The sequence below is a fragment of the Camelus ferus genome, chromosome 17 (assembly GCF_009834535.1).
Source record: "Camelus ferus isolate YT-003-E chromosome 17, BCGSAC_Cfer_1.0, whole genome shotgun sequence".
Taxonomy (NCBI): Eukaryota; Metazoa; Chordata; class Mammalia; order Artiodactyla; family Camelidae; genus Camelus; species Camelus ferus.
In genome coordinates, this window is record NC_045712.1 from 3,422,044 (window position 1) to 3,449,658 (window position 27,615).

General features: G+C 38.8%; 1 protein-coding gene across 3 annotated transcripts in view; it reads right to left on the bottom strand.

The window, feature by feature from the left end:
* Positions 1-27,615, bottom strand: part of CNTN4 (contactin 4) — an 813,748-nt gene that overhangs the window by 409,944 nt on the left and 376,189 nt on the right. For all 3 annotated transcript variants that reach the window (XM_032458061.1, XM_032458059.1, XM_032458060.1), the window contains one exon: positions 2,711-2,852. In XM_032458061.1, the coding sequence (XP_032313952.1) occupies positions 2,711-2,765 (55 nt within the window). In that variant the 5' untranslated portion in view covers positions 2,766-2,852. The remainder of the gene's footprint in view (positions 1-2,710; positions 2,853-27,615) is intronic.

Consider the following 27,615-nt stretch of genomic DNA (forward strand, 5'->3'; position numbering starts at 1 on the left):
AGATTAATTTGAGTTGGTTGGTCATGTTAAAGAATTAGAAGATTTATACACAAAAAAAGTCAAAAAACTGGGAACCTGGCATGTAGGGCCAGAGCTGGGCACTGGTTAGTGCTTTATTGGGACATGTTTTCTCCAGTCACCAGCAATCCTTATTGTATGCAGGAGTCACTATTGCTTTGAAAATGTTTTATTCCTTTGTTAGCTTCTTTGCTCTTCTAGGTAGTTGGGTTTTGTGTTTGCTGTTGAAATTGATTAAGAGGAAGGATAATAAAAACCGATTTTGTAAAGACTGAATTTTCAGACTACTGGCACCAGTAGCGTTTTTGTTTCTGTTTTTTTTTTTAATTATTGTCAGAGACTGAGTCTAGCATTGGTAAGAGAGAACGTTTCCAACGCACCATAAATTGCTCATCAATCTCTTAAACAATCAGCAGAACTTTCACGACGTACCCCTTGCAGGAGGAGCCTGCTTAGACATTTGGATCTTCTACCTTATTTAGGGGAAAAGATCAGGAAAAGGCATATTTGAGATTCGCTAATTATGATAAACATAACAAACATAAATATTTTCTTTGCCAAGAAGCTCACCAAGAAATATATGACTAAGGAAGTATAGAAAAGGTAAAGAATGAGCAGTTAAATAAATCTGTTCAAAATTCAGAGTATCGAGTGCTATGTAAATTAATGGAATCAAGACAAATAGCAAGAAAACAAAAACATTAATTAAAGCTCGACTCTACCTACACTGAAGGAGGCATATGGGAAGGGACTATTAATGCCATGTAAAACAGTTCACAAGGAAACACTCACAAAAAAATCAATACTGATTTCTCACAAAAAACTAAGTGAATAAAAAAGATACAGGTACACATCTTAGGTGAGAATTCTGAGTTTTTCAAAACACAATGGAAGAGATTAATGGCTTCCTTGATTTTCGACCCTTTAATTTCTTGATATCTACGCAGCATAGTGGGTTACATCAGCACTTTGCTGCAGCCAAATACTGAAAAATTGGTTTAGTCTGATGCTTTAAAGAACATGTTTATCCCAGCATCATGAGGAGTTAGAGCCAGAATGTCCCAGTCAAGGACTTTCAGGAAGGACAAGGTGCATGAAAAGACTGAGAAAAGGAACTGAGGCACAGAGCCTGAGGCATTTGGTGGGGGTGGGGGGGGGGAATTAAGCTTCTGACCAGACGAGGAAGAGAAGTAACATCTCTAAAAGAGATGGCTGGACGCCAACATGTCCATGGTGACCATGCTGGGAATCTTACTAAGGCAGAACGTTTCAGATTTGAAGGCAGGGCACTTTAAAGTGTACAAATGAATGGGAGTTTACATTTAGAAAAAACAGAGGAAGAATGAAAACCAAAATTTAAAGAGTAAATTTGCCCTACGTACTGGAAAAATCAACAAGATAGCTAAAAAACTGAATGGCGTGCAGGTCAAAACTGTGGAGTCTGGAGTGGGTCGGCTTGAGTTTGAATCTTATTAGCCTTACCACTTCCTGGCTTGGTGACTTTGGCTGAGTTTCTCAACTTCTTGATGCTTCAGTAATGATATTAATAACAATAGTCATAAAAGGGAAAATAAACAGCAAATCCTCTTCCTCGTGGTCAAGAAAGAATGAAATAAGGTAAAGCACACCAAGTACTTAGCATAGTACCTGGCACGGTGTAAGGGACCCACACATATGAGTATGACCATTTCTACCTTTAATTATACAACAACTGCAAATAATCTACCATGTCAAGCTGTCGGTCAATACAGCTGTGGAACTCAGCTAACAGTTCTAAGAGAGCAGTAAGTATTTCTGTCTTGCTTAGGAGTGTATTCCCAGATACTAACACCGAGCTGGCTCTTTATAAGGTATTCAGTAATATTATTTGAACGAGTCCGTGAATCAAGGAAATGATGATCCAAACTCATTTTTGTTTTGTGTTGTAAAAATGAAAATACATTCCAGGTGTCCCTCTTGGACTTGACACACTGAATAACAGAGCAGGTCAACTAGACTCATTTCAAGAAGACGTGGAAAGTTGTCCACCATCCCAACCTAGAAACCAGCCCTCAGTGCATGTTGGACTTCAGCTGCATCAACACTGAGTTATGTGTGTCAGCTGGCAGGGTCATATCTTCCAGAAAACCAAGAAAGTAATAAATAGCATGTTTGAACTTTTAAAAGCCCTTGTCTAGCAGTTGACCATGAATGTATGATAGAAAATTTGTTGTCTGTGCTTTCTGGCTCCTGCTAAACTACAGGTGCATTGAAATGAAAAAGAAAATCGGAATCAAAAGATGGGGTGATATCAACAAAGACACTGAAGAGCCACCAGATAAACTTCCATCCACTGACATCAAAGTAGGCAATACTCTAGACTCTATTATCAGTTTTACTGCCCAATATCGCTGTGCAATTGAGCACTAGAATGAGCAAAAATAACAACTTTCAAACCAAATAATGGCTCAAATGACTCTAAAAGGACTAGACAGACAGGTTAAATATCAGTGTCTAGCGGCAGATACCACACCATGAAAAGAGCCAGCAAAAGACCATCAGGAGAGTGTGTTCGACAGTGTCAACAAATGCTAGTCACAGTAGCGTGCACTCTTACATTCTATCATTGCCATCTAAAGTGAAGGCCCACTTTTGAATTAGTGTGAAATACACTGGTATTTTTAAATCAGAAAGTTTTAAAATGGCACTCTACCTGCAAGGCACAACATGAATGATTGCAGGACCAGCAGTTCCCATGGCAACCTCATCTTCAGTTTCCCAGGTCAAAGGAGTTTCGAGTCCAATAACAATTGAGTAGTCTAGCTGCTTCTTTTAAGTTGTGTTCAACCTTTAATCTGTGGGAAAGAAGAGACATTACAATGAGATTTAGGAATACTTCTCCTTGTAGTCTCTGCAAATTCATCTTTACTTGAATATAAATAAAAATGACTTCTGGAAAGCTGCTACTGAAGAAGACACAATGTGTTAAATTGTGAAGATAAAGCAAGTAAGCCTCTTTTCCTTCCTCCAAATAATCCCTGGGCAGAGACTGGAGTGGGTATGTGCCTGTGGCTACTGAGTGAAGGTAAGAACAGCTTCTGATTAGGTGTGAACCAACCCGAAGGCAGGGGACTGAACTATTTTTTACAAGTTCTTTTCCAGTTCCTTAGTCTCCAGGCCCTGTTCTTATTTATTTTCCAGTTAATAATATGCCCCAAATAGTGAATACAGAAGAAATGCCACTGAATGAGATAGGGCTAGTGGTGGTGGACCTTAAGGAGAAATCCCCAAGTCTTAGAATGGAGTCATGTGAGGGGAAAATAACTACCCCATCAACTCAAACATTTTTTCCCTGTCCTCCACGTTTCACTCCTAAAATGGAAGAGAAATGTGCGGCCTCACTGCCTACCAGGAGAAGTCCTACCAATTATGAGTAGCTGTCTACTAGGTTCTTGTGGACAAATCCAGAGCATGATGAAGAACCGTAATTCCTCCATTAGCCAGGAATCTTAGCACTGGAGAACAGTACAGGAAAGAGAGGCTGCTTGCTCTGTGTACAAAGTACAATGCAGGTAAGTGAATGGGTGAAGCAGGTATTCACGGGCACACTAGGGAGAATGGGTACATACACCCGGTCTGAGGGGGCAGGTGCTGATGGCCAACCCGTGGGGCACGGACCCAGGGTTGCAGGAGAACCTACAACTTTCTCAAAAAGAGTTAAAAATGTTATCGTATTCTGGAAAATCTCCCAAGGTTTAAACATTGGAAATTGGTTCAAAATATATATTTTTTAAACACTGAGGGAACCAAACAAAGCTAAATTGCCTTCAGGTTCCAAAAGTTTGCAACATTTTCTCAGTAAAACAACTCACACTGTACTTGCTCTCAACCACGCAGCCCTTCCAGCAGCCATCCTGTGAGCCGGCCCTGAATTTATGCAACTAGGGTGCACCTTTTGCTTGCCAGACACTAGTGATGCACTGGACCTGCCAAAATGCAGATCCCAGCTCTAGCCTTCAGCATCACCTACTCCAGTGGGGGCAATTACCTGCAATTTCATAAATGTGCAACAAAAGTGCATGCTTCAATAAGAAAGAATGCAAATTTTGTAAAGTGCCACAAAATGTACCATCTTGAAGGAAGGAGGAAACTTTCTGGACTTCATAAAGGAGATGAACTCCCACTGGGGTTTGAAAGATGAGCAGGATGCTTCTTCTTATGCATCAGTTAATCAAACAAGCAAGAAGTCTAGGGAACCGGAAGACACACTCTTGTACAGCTGGAGCTGTAACAAATTACATGATCCTGGAGATGCACCCCACCCTGCCTCCCTCTCCAGGTTGTTTCAAGGGAAACTTTCTGGGTACGTAAATGAAACCGCTTTGAATACTACAGAGCACCATACAAATGCTATGTACTTGTAGCCATGATTTTCTTTTTTTAAGCAGATGATAACCCAGGGCTTCTCATCTCACTGCCACTTGAAAGGAAAACAGTGAGCAAACACAGGCTTACACAAAAACAGGGACCAACATGAGCTCCTTAATCAAGGGCTCTCAGCACTCATTTATACCACGTGGTCACTCAGAAGCCTTTCTGTTTACCAGGAAGCTAACAGAAAGTGAAGAACCATCACGAGAGAACGGCACCCTTCTTTTGTGCCCTTAAATAGCTCAGTTTCTGATAAAGCTAGACTTGATATGTTGTGAAGACAAAAGGGACTCAACTTCTGATCTGCTGACGTGGCTGAAAAGCAGGCAGTGTCTCTAACTGGATATGTTCAGATACTCTTCTGACATGCATGCGATTAGGCCATTTTAGATAAACAGGATGTGCTGATCAATGAAAACTATTAATGTCTTAAGCAAATGATCAGGGTATTAATAATTAATTTTGTAAGGGAAATGTCATCTCAGACCTGGGGATTGATCTATGATGTTAAGCAGTTTCTAGAAGCAATTAAAATTAGCTTAGGAAATGTATCCAATTACACAATAAAGATTTAATTCATGATACGATGCTGTTTACGAATGTGTGTGTCCCACTTAGAGCTATAGGTTTTTAAGGATGAAGGATTTCGAGAACCCGATGGGCATTTATTTACATTCGGGTAGGTAAGGTTCACCTTTGCTAATCAGGAACAATGGGGTCGTTGACAGTCATTTGTCTGGTGGGCAGCGGTAACTGAGAGCACCAGGTTTTGTGAAGGGAGCTGAAGATTCATGAATCTCAGGTGGGATTGTGGTGTCGGATACAAAGGTTCCTAATTGCGTTTTTCCTGCCAGAACCAGAAAGCCAGCTGCAGGACGAGGCGAGAGTTACGGCCGTGATAGATCTCCCTGCAGCTCGGAGCTCTCCCTGCTTTATCCTAAGGTGGCCACAGCAGCACAAGGTAGTGCGCCCGGCACGAACTGTGGGACCTTGACCAAGAATTAGACTCGTAAATCCTGGGGAGGAGGCCACACAATGAAACAAGGCTGAATTGCTTTCTCTGGCTGAGCCAGAAGGAGATGAATAATTGAGAATTCTACAGTATATCTGGACAGGATGCTCCGCAGAGCAAAACTCCTCTAGCTTCCAAACCTTCAAACAATTCTTACACCAACAGTCATGCCAAAGAACTCAGTATAAAGTGTTCAAGACAAATCATGATTCAGTTCTTCCTGCGATGTCCCAGTTTCTACATGCAGGGTCTGATCACGTCATGATGAGTTTTAGCACCTGGCTCAATTAAAATTCTTCTGGTATCCGAATAGCTCTAACTCAGCTCAACAAGTAAGGAGGCGTGCTTACAGCGCAGCAGGGACAGTGCTAGGGGTTGGATGTGCAGAGCGGATGGTGGTAAGAGCCCTATACTCAAGGAGCGCACTGTTTATTTGCCAAGAAAGGAGATTAAACTGGTCATTATAATTCAGTGCAATTCACTTTCTAAGTCTATTAAGCACAAGGTGCTAAGGATGCAAAGCAACATAGTCTAAATGAGCCAGGGCAAAGGATAGGGTGGGGGCTTCAGGAATGCTCCCCAAAGGGGCTAACAGTTTGGACTGTCTTAAAGGATAAATGAGAGGGAGAAAGGAAATTCTAACCCAAGTGACAAGGACACGAAACAGGCATGACACTGAGAACTCAGAGATAGTACAAGTTACTGCAACGCACTATAATGAAAAAAAACAAAGTGGGCCGACTCACGCCTGTGCTCTAATCTTGGCCCCACCATTCTCCAGCCATGTGGTTCATCTGTAAAATAAAGACAGAACACCCACCTTCCAGGCTTACTGTCAGGATGAGTGAGAATGTATGGAAGGCACTGAAGACAGATCTGTGACACTTAGTAGCTACTCTTGTCGAAGACAGCACAGCACTGGCAAAGTCAGGGGTGTGATTCCCAAACAGCCTTGAATGTATATTAAAGAGTTTGGACTTGAATCTGGAAGGTGGGGACAACTTTAAACAGGGGGAGGTCCTGAACCAACTTGGTTTGCCTGTATGGGGATCTGCTTTACATGCAATCCCCAGAAGCACAGAATCTCTTCTTCCCCCAACCTTTGCTTTTCTCCTCTGGTCAACCGGGGAACTAGATCTCTAACTACGAAGTATATTTCCAACATATACAACACGTTCTTTCAAAACTTCATGGCAGCAAGACAAGAGTGGAGAAAACACTAAACTTGGAATTTCAGTTACTTCTTCCTGGTTTTCCCACTAGCGATCAACTTTCGGGAAGCCGTGGAAGCTTTGTAAACAAATCTCCTTGTCTGTAGTTTGGGAATCACATCATATACCCTATCTTTCTCGTAAGTGTGTTGTAAAGGCCAACGGGTATATGTTTTGAAAGTGAATATTATTTAGACTCAGATTTAAGTCCCTTCCTAGATATTAAACCTTATAAACATAGGAATATTTGTTTTATTCGTTGGTATTGAAGAGGCACATGGAATAGTAAGTACGGGACACAGAGTAGGCAGTCAATAAACAGCGTGTAAATGAAAGAATACATTCAGCTAACACCGTTCATGGACGTACTACGTGCTTTTACATTCCCTCCTTATTTAATCCTCATAACAACCCTGGAGGTCAGGCATCACTAATCCTCTATAAAATTATAGTCTTGGAAACTAGACTATGAGAGGCCATAGAACTTGTTCAAGGACAAATGTCCAGAAGTCCACAGAGGCAGTATTCAAATCTGTGTCTTCATACTGCAAGCACTGTGTTCTTTTCTACCACAGTGACAGAAATGTAAATAAAGCAGTGTGTCTTTTACAGGGTGACATAAAATTCTGATGATGACTCTTCTGACTCTGCTTTTCATGTTGTTCTTCTGCAGCAAAGAAGCCAGGTGCCAGTGAGCAGAAGTGCAGAATCTGTGTAATATCCATAACACAAAGGACAGCATGGGCTTCAGAGCTGAGACCTTGTCAGAAGGCTACATCTCACTGGCGTGAACTCAGGCGCATTCTTGTGATAGCACAACTGTGAGTAAGTTTCTTTCCCTCTTACTGTAAGGACAGCAGGAACCATTTATTTTCTTACTAATTATTATTTAGAATGTGGCCGTTCTTAAGGCCGGAATTTTTAAAAGGAGCACCCACAGTTCCCAGTTGTATGGCTGAGCATTTTCTGACTCTACATTTAACTAATGAGAGGTACGGTCAATCACAACGGCAAGGAAGTGGTGAAGAGAACTGAAAACAGGAGAGAAATTCAGCTTCTGCAGAAACCAACATGTCAATCATTTCAAGGGAAAATGGCATATACTCAAATCTTAATGTTCCATCAGTCAACAGAGATTTCTTGAGTGTCCATTATTCAAATGGTAATATGCAGATACCAAGAGGTCAAGGTCTCTGCCCACAAGGGCATGACAACTCAGCTTGGTAGAAAAGATTACTGGCTGTATGAGTTAGCTTACATGTCAAGTGAGTGGGACAAATAGTCTGTACTCTCTACCCTTATGGTAGCTGGCCTACGGTTCTTCTTGGATAATGAAAATTCATATCCTATCAAATTAGCTTAACAGATTTCTCCCTGTATCAGCTTTTTACTCTATCTACCAGAAGAAACACACTTCCATGTCTGTGTCCCTGAAGTCTTCCCTGCTTCTGTGGAGACAGGAATAGGTGGTCTAATAGAAGTGGTGAGAAAATGTGAGTCGCCTGGTTTCTCTTTGGATTGCTTGTCACAAGCATCTAAAAGTAGGAAGGGGACAAAGCAAAGAAGAGAAGATAAAAGGCCCTGGATGATACAGTTTGAAAGCTGCATCTATTAACCAAGAGGTAGGCATGCATGAGATGGAATCCCTTCGATAGCGGTACTCACCTACTCAATGGCTGTTTCGGACTCTATTTCGATCACAAGATCACATTACAGAGAACTCTGAGGAATTACAGAGGGTCAGCTAAGGTGGAACATTTCCCTCATTTTTAAAGGCTTTCTAGGCAAAATAGTATCTGCCACTCGTGGCAATTCTAAGCAGAAATAGAATGATTACATTAGGCAGAAACCCTCTGGAATAAAAGCCAGCTGGGCAATATCTTCTCAATTCAGTCAATGAAGGTACCTTTTTAAAATAAATTCCAAGAGCCTAAAGAATTCTATACACTAATTCTGAAAAATCTCTTATTAAACTTTCTTAAAATATATACTCACTATCACTTTCTCAACACACCTTCTCCTTATAAAAGCTTATTCTACTGTGATGTTAGACCTTTACACTTTGACACTCAGAGAGCATCTCACACAAAACAAAACAAGTAATTCCAATAATCACAGCGTGGTACTTCAAAAGATCGTTGAATTGAGATTCAGAATAATGGGGATCTTAGCTCAGTGCTGTTGTTTACTTGCTGGGCAAGTTTTTTTCACCAGTAAAACAAGGGTTTGGATCAGGTTTTTCTAAGAGTTCTTGAAGCCCCGATGCACCACTGTATCAGAGAAAGATTTAATTTGTCAAATGAATGGTAGTCACCATGCTTTGTTATCACCAAGTAGACATCTCACAATTTCTCAGATTCTATTATCTTCCCACCTGTCAGAGTTGTTTAAGATACACTGTGTTTAAGTTCTATGTATGGTGCTGTTACTGCAAATTTAATCACAAGACACAAATACATAGTCACTATTCACAGTCTCCACTAAGTAATCACTGACTGTACTACTTTCTGAAGTTGTACTTAATTTTTACTTTTATTACAGTAATACATAAACATAGCTGAAATAGTTCTACTCCCCTGAGAGAACTGCTTCCCAGGGAAAAATAAGTTGTCTCTCTGATATGTGTCTCAGTCTTGATAAAAAGTGCTTATCCCACCATTTCTTGATTTGGGGATCATTATGTATTGCAATTTCTTTCATAGACAATGATATTTCAGTTTCCTTAGATACTCTCTCCCCATGACAGGCACACATACACAAACAGACACATACATACCTCATTCCACTGTTGTCCAAATTTACTACCACTTAACTTTTGGTTAATAATTTTCAACTGAGCCCCAGAGTATAATGCTTATATTTCCTTTCTATAATAGTTGGGTTTTTGAAGAGTTAATAATTTCCTCTTTATTTGCTTAGGTTTCTAAGTAAATTTACCATTTATCCCAAACATTTACCATTATCTAATGCTTTCATTAGGTTCAAACACAACTTGTGGCCCATCAGTTTTAATAAATTTTTAGGACATGTAGATACTAAATACTTTTACAGTTCAGCTGAAAACAAACATGTCTTGCATTCAAAGATATAATTATATATATGTCACGTACATAATGCAATTATCCATATATATGAAGCTTGTATGTTTGTGAAAATTTCCAGTACAACATATGAAATTGAAAAACATAAAAGAATATGTGATTAAACTATGAAACAATGCTAGAGGCGATGTAATGATAGAATGTAATACAAATAACTGAGGAATAATAAATAATAGATATCACTTACAAAGCACTTACTATGTAGCAGTCTCTTATTAGTTTATTAGCTCATATAATCTTTAAAACAACCTTTTAAAGTAGACTACAATATTATTTCCCTTTTAAGGGTTAAGAACATTGTCTTCAGTTGGAGCTGGTAACTAACAGGGACAGACATAAACTCTGTTTTCCCCACAAGTTTATTGAAGCGTATCTTACACACACTAAGACGCATTCTTTTCAGTGTAAAGTTTAATGAGATTTCAAAAACTTATGCAGTCATACCACTACTACCACCATCAGGATGCAGAATATTTCCATCACCCCCAAAATCAACCCTGAAAGTCTGACTTTAGAGGCCAGATGTTTAACCACTCTACTGAAAATTTCCCAAACAGTTATAACATAAGCTTATTAGAATAACTGGCAACTGCAGGACGTATAAAATATACTGGTGTTTTCCTCTTATTTAGGTTGCTTCTCAGTTACTCCACCCCGCTGTTAGAATGTCACTTGCATGTTAGTCCACTCAGTACAACAGAAACAGGAACAAAAGTAGATCATAGCAGAAGACACGAAAAGACACAGCACCTCCCCTTTCCCAGGCCCAGGGAAGCAATGCTAACTGAGCATGGCACTCTTCCCTGCTTAGACCACAGGCAGTCCCAGAGTCTTCTCCACATAGCCTTTCAAGTAGACATGACAAAATCAATATGGTTTGCAAGTAAAATAAAAATGTCTTTGCCTTCCCTACGGTAGTTGAAAACCTTGGCTTTAAAATTACACAAGCCAGGTTCAAATCCCAACTCTACCATTTAACTGTTGACCTTGGGCAAGTCATTTAACCTCTGTTAGCCTCACTTTTCTCTTTGACAAAGTGACAGTGATGATTCAAGAGTTGTTGGAAGGGATGTAAGAACAAATCTTTGGAGTTGGATTCTGCTAAAAAAAGGTGAGCCTGGCTTTGAGTAGGTACACTTATCAGGAAAAGAAGATGGACAAGCAGTGGAAGCATCTGGTTTTAGGAGACGTGGATGCAGGGAGCTCACTGTGCCAAAGGGGAAAGACCCATGACCCATCATAGTCTTTCCTGAGCATCAGAGAAGAATACATGGACGTGGCTTGGGGAAAATGACACTTCCCAGAGACTCCAGTCTTGGTCGTGCTCTCTGGGTACTGGGAAGTAAACTTCGCCAACTTTCTTAAGGCTCCTACCAATAGGGTAGGAAGGAAGGGTTTCTTAGCAATCATCTCACGTTTGTTTTCCTTCTGCCCACCGGTGTGCTGCAGAGTGCCAATTCTGCTAAACTCCCCAATAAATCACTGTTAATGAAGCATGTTGCACATACAGACAGCAACAGGCATTTTTTAATCACCTAAACCAAAGAAGAGCTAAAGGTAAGCACAAAACACTCTAATACCTAATATATTAGGTGTCAGATTTAAAGTGGCAAGAACCGTACAACTTTCAGAGCTTTTACTTGGATGCACTTGGTGGGAAGTAAAGCTTACCAGTATATTCATCATTATGCACAGCTTGCCGACTGCTTGGACAGCCAAATCAGATAGCTGGGAGCCTAAAAGAGAGTCTGGATCTCCTTAATCCAAAGGAAAAAATAAGATTACAAACATAAATGCACCGATTCTGATAGGCTCTCAAGATGAACAGGCTAAAGTCTTTTCTCCTCCACCCTTTATTCACAACTTATTAACTAACTTTCTACTAACTGACACGCCACGTGACACAGCAACGAGTCAGACAGACACTGTCTGCCCTCATGGAGCCTATTTTATCCTGCTGGGGGGGTGAGTGACCTGGTACTCTGAGGCGCTGGAACAGGGGACAACCAGGAAAGCACGCCAGTAGGAGTAAGAGTGAATGTGATCTTTGGAAGCAGACCTAACTTCAAATCTTGCTTTTCCATGTCCAATGCCTGAATTGCTTTGAAAAAGTTATTTCAGATGCTCCCATTTTTCATCTATAAAGTGGAGACTCTGCCACTTACTTCAGAAGTGTACAGAGAAGAAGGTGAGCTAATAATGCATGTCCAACGCTTAGCACTATAACACGACCACAGCATGGACTTTGTCTTCCCTGGGGGAAACTTGGAAGCCTCTCTTATGGTAGGAGGAAAAGTGGGGACATGAAACTATCCTTCTCTTTAGTGAAATGCTAACACAGGGTTTGTATTCATAGCCTGCCACCTCCTGCAATGGTGAACAAACTGTACCTTCTAGATCCTGTGCTATCATTTATAGAAATGAATATATTGGAACATTCGTCTAAATAATACTTGTTGAATAACCACAGTATGTCAGGCACTGTGCTAGGCACTGGATGTCATGGTAAAGTTGACCAAGTCCTGTCACCATGGGGCTTACCTTCTAGTGCATGTTCTAGGTTATTTGCCCGTGGAACTCAATTTCTGGGAGAATAAGCTGAGCTCCTACGCACAGCTCGGTGTCACTGTCCTCCAGGCTTGGACTGCACGCCGATGACAGGACGTTTCCAGATCATCTGACAAACTCATCTGAATTCTTATTTGGTATCGAGTAGTTTTCCAGAACTTCGCTGCATATTATACAAAACTATTTAAGTGAGTGGTCACCCCATTTTCTTGATTTTTGGACCCAGAGCTGTATGTGAGGCATGAAGATGATAGAGAGATAAAGTGATGAGCTTTTTTGTTGTTGTTATTTTTTTTTTTTTTGAGTATTTACCCTATCAGTTACTATCCAAAGATTTTATATACGTTATCTCATCCTCACAATAAACTGAGGAGGTAGGTATATAGTTACTCCCATTTGTCAGAGAAGAAAATGAAGCTTGGAGAGGCAAGTGAGTCACCTATTCCTTTGGTATCTCTCCCACGGCTTCCTTCTAGACCTGTCAGCAGTCAATTTCCTGTCAGCATACTGTCAGGACAACAGCACTGACATTCCAAAAGAAAAACAGAGTAGACAGCTGGTAAACCTCCACGTGAAGCCTGCCTTTCCCTGTATGGGTGAGGGTGCTTCATTGTCAGATGCAAAATAATGAAACTGAATTACTGCACGTGAACCCTGAATCATTAGCATGCCAAGGGACAGTTTTCCTCCTTGCAAGAACAGCAGAAGTGGCCAATGTGACAGTTTAAAAACCATTTTTTTTGTTACCCTTATCAATGAGTAGTTATCCATCTAGTTAAACAGCCAAAATAGGTAGAAAGTAGTAAACATGCTCTTTGTGTAGCCAGGCTGACTGAGGCCACACTGAGCAAACACGAGTTGGTTCTCAGGGAACCAGATTTCAGGCCTGGCCTGTCACATATATAACAGATGTCCCTGAAGTTCTGGGTGTGAAATGAGCACATGCTGCCAATCTACTTTTAACCATTCTATTTATGTTCTTATTTAAAATGCGACACAGTGATCATTTCCAGTTATAAAGTGGCTTTTATCTGAGAGTCTCCAAAGGACAGTGTATTAATGCTTACATTACTGTTGGGGATGAGGTTAGGTTCCAGTCTTATAATTTTTATGCCGGGAAACTGAGGCATAAAAGAGTACAGTGAGTATACGATATTTAGTAAATGAAGAAGAAATAGATGTGTCTTTGTCTAAGGATAATGCCGGAGGGAAAGTGTAATTTTACAGGGAGGAAACTTGGCCAACTCCCTCTTAACCAAGGGATAGAGGCTGACATCACCAGTGATCGTGCCTCAAGCACGCTCTGATATGGCACACTGAGGGGGACGTAGTATTCGTGTGTGGTCTTCTTGCCAACAGTGCTTAAGCTCAGGTGATCCTGAGAAAACATCAGACAGGTGAGTAAGACTCTACAACATAACTGACCAGCAGTCCTTGAAAGTGCTAAGATCACCAAAGGCATGGAAAGATGACTAAAACATTGTCATGAATTAAAGGACAGTCTGGAGAAAGGAATATTTCAAACAAGGTGAGATTCTGGATTAGATCCTGGAATAGAACGAGAACATTAGTAGAAAAACTGGTGAACTTTAAAGAAGATCTATTGTTGAGTTAACTGAATGGTACCAGTGTCAGTTCTCTGCTTTTGATCATGATATTACAGCACAATAAGATGTTAACCCTAGGAGAACCAGAGTGAAGGGGAACTCTGTACCCCTTTATGTAACTTTCCTATACACCAACAATTATTTCAAAATAAAGCTCATGCTGCATCAGTCATTTCCTAGCCTGAGAGTAAGATTTTTTTTTTAATATCACTTTTTTTGTTTTTACAACAATGGGGCCACTCTCCTAGAAAGATATTTGCATACCTAATACCAGTGTAGATGTTTTATTTATGTTCTGCCACATCATTTGCAGAGGAAGTTCAATGATCACAGAAATGTGCTCACAGAAGACACACCAGTCAGGGAAAAAATTATGCAGGAAAAAAGAAAATGTCTGGATGCCCAGGCTGCAATCCATATTGACAATGTTGTTAACTTGTTTCAATTTAATTAAAATTAGACTGCTGAAGAGTGAAGATACGAAAATAACCAACTTTACCCTACTTTCTTAATGAGCAAAAAAAAATACACCGGAATTCTGTACTTCTTGTATGCTAAAAATACAGCACGCAGGTTTTCCCTAAATGTCTCATTTATTATCACTGTAAGCTCTTTACAATCAGATGTGATATCTATGTAAAGACGGAGAGAAAAATGGAAATGGGAAAACCTATAATAGTATATAATTATAGTTTTTCACAACATCAAAATTCCTCCTTAAATTAGCAGTCTGGGGCCTGCCACTGGTAAAAGAAAAGGTAGTAATTCTAGCTACTTGTGGAAACTAAGAAATCATTGAATTATCTACAAAAGCATTGTTGAGAACAGAATTCTAATAAGTGATAACTTCAACTTTGAGGCTCGGTGAGAAATGTGGCAATCAGCAAAAGAAAGATCTAAATAGCTGTGGTTACTTTAGAAAAATTCAATTCCATGGCTTCTTTTAAAGTTCGTGCCTCCGCACAGTTCAAGTTTTTATTTTACTGCCTCTCAGCTCTTCATTTACTACATCTCAGCTGCAAGTTTCAGAGAAGTATTTTCAAGCGTAGGAAGAAACGTGATGAAATACGTCCTCCTGGGGCCCACGTTTATGTAACTGTAAACCTACGGAAGTTCTTTCTGACTCTTCCTAGCACATTTCAGGCTCAGGCTGTATCTCAGGTTACCTTACGGAACCTCTGCTACGGGAAAATCCCAAACTACTTGGGAACCAGTAGCCTTGATAGATGAGAAAGAATAATCTACATAAATACAAGGAAATTGTCTTCTGTGTATCTAGCTGAGTGCAAGGAAGGCAGGTTTTTCCCAATCGGAAGTAAATATTTTTAAGTGTACTTTAAAAATTCTTAGCTTACAGTAGGCCCTCAGGTGGGGTGGTGGCAATGGTAGTGGAAATCCATTAGATTGTAAATGACAGACTTTTGTCACTTCAAAGCTTTGCCATCAATTCCTCCCAAGAGATGCTACTTTCTACTGAATTCACACAACTGAGGAATGAGTCTGGGAGACAGGATGAGCATGCTCAGAGGAACGACGAAAGTAACTGGAGAAGAAACAGACTACTTCTGTTTTAATGATATTAACAGGGACTCCAGATAAACCCACCTTAATCCACATCCCCAAACCTTAACCCATGGCTTTGCCCCATTGCTTTTTAACACCTGATCCTCCGCAACAGTCACTAATTAAAAACTCCGCATGCTCCTCAGGTTGGGCATTAGAACCTGCATTTCTGAGCAATGTTAAATAGCCAGAATAAAATATGAAAACAGTATATAAACCACGTACATTACATATGCATATGTGTATGTCTATAACCACCCACTCACAATGTGAATGTATTTATGTAAGTAATATCCCAGAGTCCAGTCGTCAACACAGAATAATTTGTTCTATACAAGAAAACAATTAGGAAAAAAAAAAAAAAAACCTTTCTCATCTTTGTAAGTGCTTCACTGTGCTGGACTGGAAAAAGTGGACATATTTCATACATTGTTATTCAGTGAACACGTTACGCTACATCCTAATTGAGGAAAACTTTCAGAAACATCTCATGTATTTGTAAATAAACGGTGCTGGTGAACAAGCACAGGCAGGGTCTGCAATTACACCTGTGTATATTGATATGCCCACCAGCTCTTTTGTCTTAAAACAGACCTAAGAGAAGGTTTTTCTGGGCTAATTGCTGTTACTACAGTTTGGTTTCACAGTCAACTGTCCCCTTCAGGCACAACAATCGGGCTGGCCTCTTGGTGCCAACTTTTGTCTAAAGACAAATAGGTAAAAAAGTCTCCTTTGAATTTTCTAAAAATACTTATTATTCGCTCTTCAGAATTCTGTCAATAACCCCAAATGAAGAGAGCTTAATTTTTTAATAGCAAGCAGATGGTTTCAGGGAGGAAACTATTGCCTGGCTCTTGGTTTCTTAACATAGCATAGGCGGCTAGGCAGCACGTTACCTGTCTGAAGGAAGGGCCGGAGTACTGGGTTACTCGTGACAGGTTCCTTGGGAAAATGAGAACAGCTTAAGGAGAGCCCCACATCTGAGCTGCCCAGCGACCTCCAGTCCATTCTCTGTATCTCAGCCGCAGCTGTATTTCCAGAGTGCAAACATGCTGAAGCTGATCTCCCCAACTACTTTACGGAACCAGCAAAGACCTGCATAATTCCAGCTCCCACCCATCTCTGCAGCACACAGCTGTACTAAGGCCAGACTGAGTGTCAGCTGGATAGGTCTGGCAACCTTGCCTCCTTATCTCTGTACCTAGAGATGATTTGTACGTAGATGAACTTCCTCTGGAAGTATTCTCTGAATTCTTAACTATGATTTGGTACTGCTCAGACATGCTTTGACAGCTTTCAGAATTTCTCTTATTAGAGCAGTTATCACACAGTATTATTACTTTTCTCTTTATCCTCTTTTGTTATTATTAATGCCCAGAAGGGAGAGACAAAGTATTTCATTCACCCGTGTACTGAAAAAGTAAGCACACGGTAAATATATGTTGAATCAACTTAAACTCTAATGCATTTAATTACTTAGGAAAAAGCAGAGTAGGTCCAACAGCTCAAATTGCCAGCAGGAAGCGATCTAATTAGAATCTTAAAAAAGAATAATCAGAAAATTCCTCAGAACTAGTTAAGAAGGTTGGGACTTTACCCTGGGTACCTTCATGGACAAGAGTTTGTGAGTTGGCTGGGGAATTTTAAAAGATGTCAATAAAGATATGCATATGATAATTTATACAGATCATTAAAGTATGATTTTGGAAGCTTGCTTCTAAATCATGGATTCTTAAATATGTTTAAGAGACAACATGATAAAAATAATCCCAAAGTTACATCTGTTTAAGAGAACTGAGTTAACCAAAGTAGACAGATCACTTTATTGCAGGACATCCCCTAGCCTTCAGTAAGATGACATGGAATTTGTAGAAAAGAAGAAAGAGGTGTTCCAGGTGGTGCTTCCCAGAGTTACTTGACCAGAAGTTCCTTTTTATCTACAGACAACTCACGCCACAAAAGTTTCTCAGAACTCACTATGGGATATGTCTGTCATCTACCGCAAAGATTGGCACTCTAAAGGCCGATTCCAGCTGAACACCTGTTTTTGTAAATACATTTTTATTGGAACACTGCCAGGCCTGCTCACTGATGTATTGTCTAGCGCTGCTTTTGTGATACAATGGCAGGGCTGGGTGCTTATGATAGAGATTTATGACCTGGAAAATACAAAAAACCCAAAAACAAACAAACAAACAAAAAACTTGCTACCTAGTCATTTACACAGACTGTTTGGTGGCACGTAAATCAATGAAGTTAAAACACTCCCTCACTCCATACACGAAAATAAACTCAAAATGGCTTAAAGATTTAAATATAAAACAAGGCATGATAAATCTCCTAGAAGAAAACACAGGCAAAACATTCTCTGACCTGAATCTTAGCAATGTCCTCCTAGGGCAAGTCTACCCAGGTAATAGAAATAAGAGCAAAAAAAAACCAAAAAACAAAAAACAAAAACAAATGAGACCTAATTTAACTTAAAAGCTTTTGCACAGCAAAGGAAACCATAAGCAAAATGAAAACCTACAGAATGGGCGAAAATATTTGCAAATGATGTGAATGACAAAGGCTTAATTTCCAGAATATATAAACAGCTCGTATCACTTAATAATAATAATAAAAAAAACCCAATCCAAAAATGGGCAGAAGACCTAAATAAGCAATTCTCCAATGAAGACATACAAAAGGCCAATAGGAACATTAAAAAATGCTTAATATCATAATTATCAGAGAAATGCAAATAAAAACTACAATGAGGTATCACACCAGTCAGAATGGCCATCATTCAAAAGTCCATGAATAATAAATGCTGGAGAGGGTGTGGAAAAAAAGGGAACCCTCCTACACTGCTAGTGGGAATGTAGTTTGATGCAGCCATTATAGAAAACAGTATGAAGACTTCTCAAAAAACTGGTCCAGCAACCCCACTTCTGGATATTCTGGGTCTATTTCTGGAGGAAACTCTAATTCAAAAAGACACATGCACCCCAATGTTCACAGCAGCACTATATACAATAGCCAAGACATGGAAGCAACCTGAATGTCCATCGACGGAGGACTGGATAAAGAAGCTGTGGTATATTTATACAATGAAATTCAACTCAGCCATAAAAAATAATAAAATAACGCCATCTGGAGCAACATGGATGGACCTGGAGATTATCATTCTAAGTGAAGTAAGCCAGAAAGAGAAAGAAAAATACCATAGGTTATCACTCATGTGGAAAGTAAGAAGGAAAAAGAAAAAAACAAAAAAAAAGACACTGTGGACTCATCTACAAAACAGAAACAGACTCACAGACACAGCAAACAGTCTCATGGTTACCAGGGAAAGGGGGAGGGGAGGAATACATTTGGGAGTTTGAGATTTATAGATGTTAGCCACTATATATAAAAATAGATTTAAAAAAAGATTTCTTTTCTGTATAGCACAGGGAACTATGTCCATTATCTTCTAATAATCTTCAATGAAAGAGAATATGAAAACAAATATATGTCTGTGTCTGTATGTGCATGACTGGGACATTGTGCTGTACACCAGAAATTGACACACTGTAACTGACTGTACTTCAATTAAAAAAATGAAAAGCAATAATAATAACAAACAAACAAAAAAAGAATGTTTGCTGATTCCCCAATTTACAGTAACAGTTTGTTCTTTCTTAAGCTCCCCTATAAAAGTCTCCTCTGGTGATAATTAGGGTTTACCATAGTAAGCTGGACCCACTGCTGATGTGTGATAGAAAACTGTTGTCTAAATGCCCGATGAAATGATCCACAAACCTGGAGAGCATCACATTTTTCCTCAACACTGAGCTGACCAGCAGTATTCTCTAAATTGAAATGTGAACTAAGCGAAATATGTTTGCACTTTCTGCTTTGAATTCTAATCAGAAACTATTTTACACACATTCTTAAATTAACATATTAAACCTTACAAACATAGACACATTGACCATAAAGAAGTCTGAAACAAATACCTTAAAATACCTTACAGATAATTTATCAAAACACTGACATACTGGAAATTTTACTAATGACAACTAAGCTATTTATTTGGTAATCTGAAGAAATCATACAGGTATCCAAAAGAACCTGAGGTCCTTCATTATAAACATGTGTTTTGGTCACAGAAGGCTAAGGATGAACAACGTTGAAAGAGGCTTGTGATCTAGACTTTATCTACATGAAATACCAAGTTAGGCACAGTAATTGAAATAGTTAGATGATTTGTTTTTTTTCTAATTCCAATTCAGTAGTTAAAGAAAATACATAGTTTTAATTCCTACTAGTAACAAGTATTTTTGTTTCTTCAATTGTTAATCCATAAAATTAAACTAGCTCAAATATTGGGTTGGTTTAGGACACATTCAACATAATTTTGTAAGTTGCTAGAATTGACGTGTTTGGTCGTGAATTTAAGAGAAAAGACTAACATGGAAAGAGAATTCAGTTAACAGTAACTTCTGGTGACAGATACTTGTAGGAATAAAAGTTTCTTCTATTTCTATAATTCAGCCGAATTAGTCTGAAATTCTGTTTCTTGCGTGTTTTTCTCCTCAACCTTCAGCTTGCATCTCCCAAAGACATTTGACAGATATTGCTACTGGTTTTTGGCTCTGCTCCCTTTCCTCCTGTCTGCTGAAAACCATCACATTTGATGCCTAATTTCCCTGGAGAAACTGTTAAATGCTTTTAGGCTCATTTTAGAAGCCAATATTGGTATATTTTTTTGTTTTGTTTTGTTTTGTTTTGTTTTGTTTTTTACCTTGTGGCAAGAACACTTAACATATACAGGTTTTGATAGTTATTTCAAGGCAGTCCTTTGACTAGAGTTTCAAAATAAAGAATTTTGGTTTCCATATTCTTGCTCTTCTTAGGATAAATGGCCAAACTGATCATATATAACTTAAATGAATTTGACTCAATGTTCTGTGAAAAAGAAGAAAAACACACTAACAAAAAATACACACAGAGATATAATATTGTAAACAGCATATGCCCCAGAATGAGTGTTAGTTGGAACATACAATCCAGTTCACAAATTCTCATGGGAGATTTTAGTTCTCATTTACCTATCATACTGTGAGCATTCCACCAGGGTGGCATGATTCTTCCATTTAAAAACATAAATGCTTTTAAAATATAGTTCCTCAACACAAGCCAATTGTTTCATCTGGTGTTCAATCAATAACTTGGTCATCTACCCCAAACCTAGAAAAAGAACGCTCTGTGAAGAACCACTGTGAGATGACACCCTGGGTGCCATCATTTTCCAGGCTGAACCATACATCCTTGGGTGGTCAAATGAATCTCAGGAACACAGGGTGAGTGCAGCAGCAAAGGCAAGATTGAAACTCCAGTCTCCAGACTCCTTCTCCTTGTTCCTCTATTAGACGACAGTGCTTTCCTTTCTTTATTAAGTCCATTCCAGTCAAATTCCAGCCGACTTTTCCATCCACATTTCCCAGTCTCCCTGGCATACAACTGTGTCTCAGTCAAATAGGGTTTTTTCACTGCAGGAACTTGCTGTATATTATACTGGCTACATAGCTTTGCTTCGACTGTGTCCTCCATTCTTTCTTCCACCTTTCAAAATAAAATCTCTTCAACTGTCACTTTCCAAACAGGTAACTTTTCCTGATTCCCCGAGGTCAAAGTTATCATTTCTGCTGTGAATAATAAAACATCTTTTCTGTAATATTACTGTGCTGTTTATTAAATCCCAACTTGTAATATAATTGCATGTTCACTCCTTTATCAGGATGTAAGCTCAACGAGGCTAGGCAGAGTTCATCATTTGGTAAGATTCTGCATTCCTCACAACATGCTCAGAATCCTGCTTTATAGATAATAGGAACTGAATCTATGTTCACTAATTTATAAGGGCAGACAGATGTGTCTCATCAATAGCAAAAAAAATTTTTTTTTTATTTTGCAGAATTTATTCTTAAACTAAAAGTCAGAACAACTGGAATTGTTCCATCAGCATTCTGGAATTCTCCCTGAAAGTCAGCATTCCTAAAATACTATCCTGATTCTACCTCTTGAATGTGTTTGTTTTTTGTTTTATGTTTGTAAAAGCTCCAGTGGGTTTTAATCCGCTGGGGCTTAGAAGCATGCATACACTTAAGTAGGGCTTGGTGCCCTTTCCTTTGGCCTTACTTATCTAAAGATTCAATTCACCTTTTGTATCTTTTCCTTCCTTGCTTTATATATTGAGAAAATCATTCTCTTTGAGTAGACAGTGAAGACAGATTTGTCTTCTCAGAAGGGAAGAGTATGTCACTTTAAGTACTGAATCAGGCAGCAAGAAAGTCTAAATATCCATTTTAGCCCATTTTCATTTCCTCTCTGATGCTTTAATGCTTCTCTAAATAAAATAAAGACAATATTTCAGTTGTAAAAGCGGAGTTCCATTAATAACTAAAGATAATAAATTTAAAAAGTTGTTGCAGACTTCTTAAATGATGGCCATTCTGACCAATGTGAGGTGATACCTCATTATAGTTTTGATTTGCAATTCTCTGATAATTAGTGATACTGAGCATTTTTTCATGTCCTATTGGCCATTTGTATGTCTTCACTGAAGAATTGCTTGCTTAAGTCTTCTTCCCACTTTTGGATTGGGTTTTTTTTTTTTTTTTTTTTTTTTGTTACTGAGTTGTATGAGCTGTTTATATATTCTGGAAACAAGACTTTGTCATTGACATTATTTGCAAATATTTTCTCCCATTCTGTAGGTTGTCTTTTTGTTTTGCTTATAGTTCATTTGCTGTGCAAAAGCTTCTAAGTTTAAATAGGTCCCATTTGTTTATTTTTGCTCTTATTTCTATTGCCTGGGTAGAATGCCTTAGGAGAACATTGCTATGATTTATATCAGAGAATGTTCTGTGTATGTTCTCTTCTAGGAATTTTATGCAGAGGGGAAAAGGGAACCCTTCTACACTGTTAGTGGGAATATAGTTTGGTGCAGCCATAATGGAAAACAGTATGGAGATTCCTTAAAAAACTGAAAATAGACTTACCCTATGATCCAGTAATCCCACTCCTGGGCATATATCTGGAGGGAACTCTAATTTGAAAAAATACATGCACCCCAATGTTCATAGCAGCACTATTTACAATAGCCAAGATATGGAAGCAACCTAAATGCCCACTGACAGATGACTGGATAAAGAAGTTTTGGAATATATATCCAATGGAATACTACTCAGCCATAAAAAGAATAAAATAATGCCATTTGCAGCAACATGGATCGACCTTAGAGATCATCATATTAAATAAGCCAGAAAGAGAAAGAAAAATATCCCATGATATCACTTATATGTGGAAACTAAAAATAAGGACACAAATGAACTTACTTACAAAACAGAGACAGACTCATAGACAGAGGAAACAAACTTACAGTTACCAGAAGGGAAAGGGAGACATAAACTGGGATTTACGGATACTAACCACTATATATGAAATAGATCAACAACAGGGTCCTACTGTATACCACAGAGAACTATATCCAATACCCTGTAATGGCCTATAATGAAAAAGAATATGAAAATGAATATATATATTCATATATATATGAATCACTACACTGTACACCAGAAATTAACAAAACACTGTAAATCAACTATATTTCAATAAAAATAAACACATACATACATAAATGAATAAATAAGCAAGCTGTTGTAAGCCAGTGATTCCAGCTAAACGTGGTTATTTACAATACTTGTACAAAATCCTCTAATAGAAACTGAGATGAAATAAAGATTTATGAAAGAGTTGATGGTCAACATATATCTGCACATTTCCACTAGGGAAGATGTTTCTTTCCTTTCCTGCATTATTCAAAACCGTCAGATTCCTCAGAAACTCAAGTTCCATGCTCTGTCTCCCAAGATAACTAATGAAGAAAACAGTTAGTTCTTTTTCTTTTTTGTAATGTTTCTATAATTGTTTCAAAGTAATATTGGTAATATAAGAAATTTTTTCCACTTCTGTCCCAACATAAGTGAAAAATATCAGTTTGTATATTTTTGGTCATTACAAACTGTCCTTATACAGTATCATCTTGGAGTAATAATAAAAGAGAAGCTTGGGTGTGTGTGTGGTGCGTGTGTAAACCTACACACACTCAAGCACACATACATTATATGTACATACATATGTTTGAACACTTTCTTTCTGTCATCCACACGCATGTCAGATTTTCCAGTTAAAGTCTTTTTCTACTCAAGATATTGCATCAGATGTCAAAAAAACATACCATTTCTTGATTAACACAGATATTAAGTGATACCTTTCTCTGCTTCTTAAGGAATCAACACCAAACCTTAAAACATGTTCCATCAACCACTGGAATAAAAAAGGCAATGTTTAAAAAAAAAAAAAAAAGGCAACTCAGAGACCGTGCTTGCTCTATACCTAGCATCCTCTTTTCACAACCACTTTTTTATTTGGTGCCCTTTTCTGGATTTCCCTATTCTGCATGTCCTGATGAAAAAATGGACTGTTTCTTGTGGATTCTGGACCTTTGAGCAGTATCATGAAAAACCTGGTTGTTAGTAAGTTATCTTCACATGAGAATAACGAAATCCCACTTCATTTCACTGCCCTCTAGATGTAAAACATTTCCACGGAGAGTCCACAGTCCTTGGCTCTCACATCTACTCTGGTGAGTTCAGTGACCAACCCCTGCCCTGAGGCATAGGACTTAACTGTTTCTCCAAATCTGTCTCCCCAAAATTTCAGGTCCCAAATTTCTAACTGCTTAATGACTACTTCGCCTTGAATCATCTCATAAATAACTTCTGCTTTCTTCCCCATGAGCCAGCTCTTTAAAGAAATACATATTTCAGCCAATTGATACATTCTTCTTCCATTCACCCAGGTTTGAAGGTGTGGGGTTATTGGTGATTTCACCAACGTTTGTCTTCCTCATTCCCTATACCCTTATCACCTACATCCCATCAGTGACTAAGTCCTTCCATTTACATGTCTTAAATTTCTTATATGTTTTGATGAAGATTAATCAATATTACATAGGAGCCAATAAGTATTCAATAAAAACATAACTTCTGTTATCATTACACCTGATACTTTTATTTTTTATTTTTTTAACATTTTTTATTGATTTATAATCATTTTACAATGTTGTGTCAAATTCCAGTGTTCAGCACAATTTTTCAGTCATTCATGGACATATACACACTCATTGTCACATTTTTTTCTCTGTGAGTTATCATAACATTTTGTGTATATTTCCCTGTGCTATACAGTGTAATCTTGTTTATCTATTCTACATTTTTGAAATCCCAGTCTACACCTGATACTTTTAAATTTCCCTGCTTTCACATTTGTGCATTTTGTAACACCTTGTGTGCTTTGCTTTAGGATTCTGCTCAAAATCATTTCTTCCACTTACCTTGGAGGCCAAGATAGTACATGGCCCTTTCCCATTCTTCTTATCTCTTAAACGCATTTGTTATTTCTACCATTCATTCAGTCAACTGCTGCTTCATGACATCATCTGTATTTAACTGAACATTTCTTTGTCTCTTACATTGTCACCTTATTCACACTGTATTTATTTTCTTTCACCAATTATACTGTGAGCTCTGTGAGAACAAGGAATGGTCTATAGTCTCATATTTTTTGTATCCCACCAAAACACCTAGCAAAGTGTATTTCTAAAGATGATTAAAATCTTTTGTTGATTTCTTGATGACTGATAATATTCTGTTCATTTGTTTTTAGTGGGATCAATCTTGTATAAAAATAAGCTTGGATAGTCATAGCCCACTTATGATTGTGTAAGAATAATCTTTCTTCTCAACTTCTCCAAGGAGGACTAAGACATTGAGGAGTGTGGTCCTATCATTTACCAAAGATATTTAAGCCTAATCTACGAGTAATTCTAAAAAAGTGGGCCATGGGACAATCATGAATATTGGCAAACCGTCTCAGAGTAAGATTTAATCTGATTTACTAGGATTGTAATATCAAATTGATAATTTAAGAACCTGACTTTGTAAAAAAAAAAAAAGTATAACCACTCGATCAAGAAAATATTTTGAATTTATAATTTAGTACATTAGCTATAAAGGTTCTGTTGTGTGTCCTTAGAGGAAAACAGGGTAGACATACCCAAAATACACAAGACTGAATGCTTAGCAAAGAGAGACTCGTCCCTTCCTCACCTCCACCTCTTACTGTCTGCCCCATGAACTCACCACATGCCTAAATGCGCACAGAGGTAGTAGCAATTTAAGCAATGGAATTGTCTCCTTCGAGTTCCCTATTATCCCTTCTGTAGCCAAATCAATGAAACTCTGAAGTCAATGAAGTCAACTGGCCCCCAATTTCTCTACCTAGTGAAGTTCAGAACTAAGCCCTTACTCACTGTTATCCCCTCTCGGGACCCTAATCCCAGATGACCCAGGGCTCTTGCTAAATGAAACCCAATACTTAGAGATAAACACTTGATTACACACGGACTGCCTTTCTAATGTGTCTTTTTATTTGTTTATTAAATGGTTCTCTGCTGGGTTTTATTTTAAAAGGTTGCTTCTGAATCTGAGCGCTTTAAGTGAACAGATCTATCTTTACCCAATGACTTCTTCAAACAGCAGGTTAGGCACTTAGCTCTTTATTACAGCTGTAACAGGACTGGAGTTCTACCCCTTCCAGGTCAAAATATATCCTCCCTTAATTTTCAAACTAGTGGTAAGTCAGTGAGCCATATATTTTCTGTAACTAACCAAAAAAACAAGTTCTCCAGAACAACTGTGACTGAGCTCAATTGTAAGGATTTATTCTGGCACATCTAATGGCACGTCCATGTGTACAATCTGGCTGTGACCTTTCATAAAATTAGCCTGTGTTAACATCGATGATTTCTATTCCAGCTCTCTTAACACTCATTCACTGTGACTACAGCAGAATGGGTGGAAATGTCTCTTTTCAAGGCCATCATCGGTACAGCACAGGCGTGGTCGGGTGTTTCCTGATTGTCCACTTCCACAGAGAACACCGAATCCTTCCTGAATCCTGACCTGCTATCCAGCCCAGGAATGTGCCACTCACTCCCCAGGACACCTAACAAGACAACATTTTGACTTCTTGCGTTTGACTCAACAGGCAATTTTGCCACTTCATTGATAGAAGAAGAAAAAGAGCCACGGAGCATCTCTACGGCAGCAGAGATCTCATGCTGCGACTTGATCTTGCCACCCTGAAACTAATCTGGAAATATCTGTACCTTAATCTCCTGCAGAAATAAACCTTCTGGAGCTCTTAATCTGACATACAGTGAAATTTGTCCTCTATCAGCTGTTGCTAGGCACGCTGCGAGGAATAAAAAGAAAATGCAGAAGCTTAAGTCTTGTGCTTAAGAGATTATTTCTTGTTTATGTTCTTTCTTTGCAGAAGATTCTCTGGTTCATTATAGAAGATACTCTCTCCCTCCCTTTACTATTCTCTTTGCTGTTTCTCTTCCTTTGGCCTGAAATTATATTTGACAACCAAACTTTTTAACCTGAGTTTGCAAAGTCCTATTCTGCTTATCTGACCATTACAAATTCTCAAATGTAGTTGCAGGCTTCTTTGCTTATCCAGGAGATAAGGCTGGTGGCTGAGAGGCCTATGGGCTGCTTCTACTTCACACCCAGTCTTCTTCGAGCATCCCTGCTGATCTTATCAAGAAGAACTACTCCCCTGCATCATTTAACCCTCTGGTATATTTACATTAAAAATTTAAAAATGATGTCGATACAGAGTTATTAGATGGCAAGGGGCCATGGTGCGAGTGACCCGAAAGTCGGCTGATGCCTACAGGGAGGGTGTCCTGCTCCGGTCACTGCAGACACTGATGGTTAGTTTTAATGACATACCTGCAGACTTCCACACTGCTGTTTTAAAATACACGGGAACACCTGTGCACTGCCTTTTAGTGTCATGACTCAATTCTACAGAGATAAACATTAGAGCTGCCAAGGTCAGCGACCCAGCCTAATGGGACCGCGGATGGCCAATTGAGATGACGTCTCCACCCGCTGCAAGCTAATTACGGGTTGAAGGAGGCCTCCCACACCGTGGCACTGATTTTCGCCCTTGGCGATCGG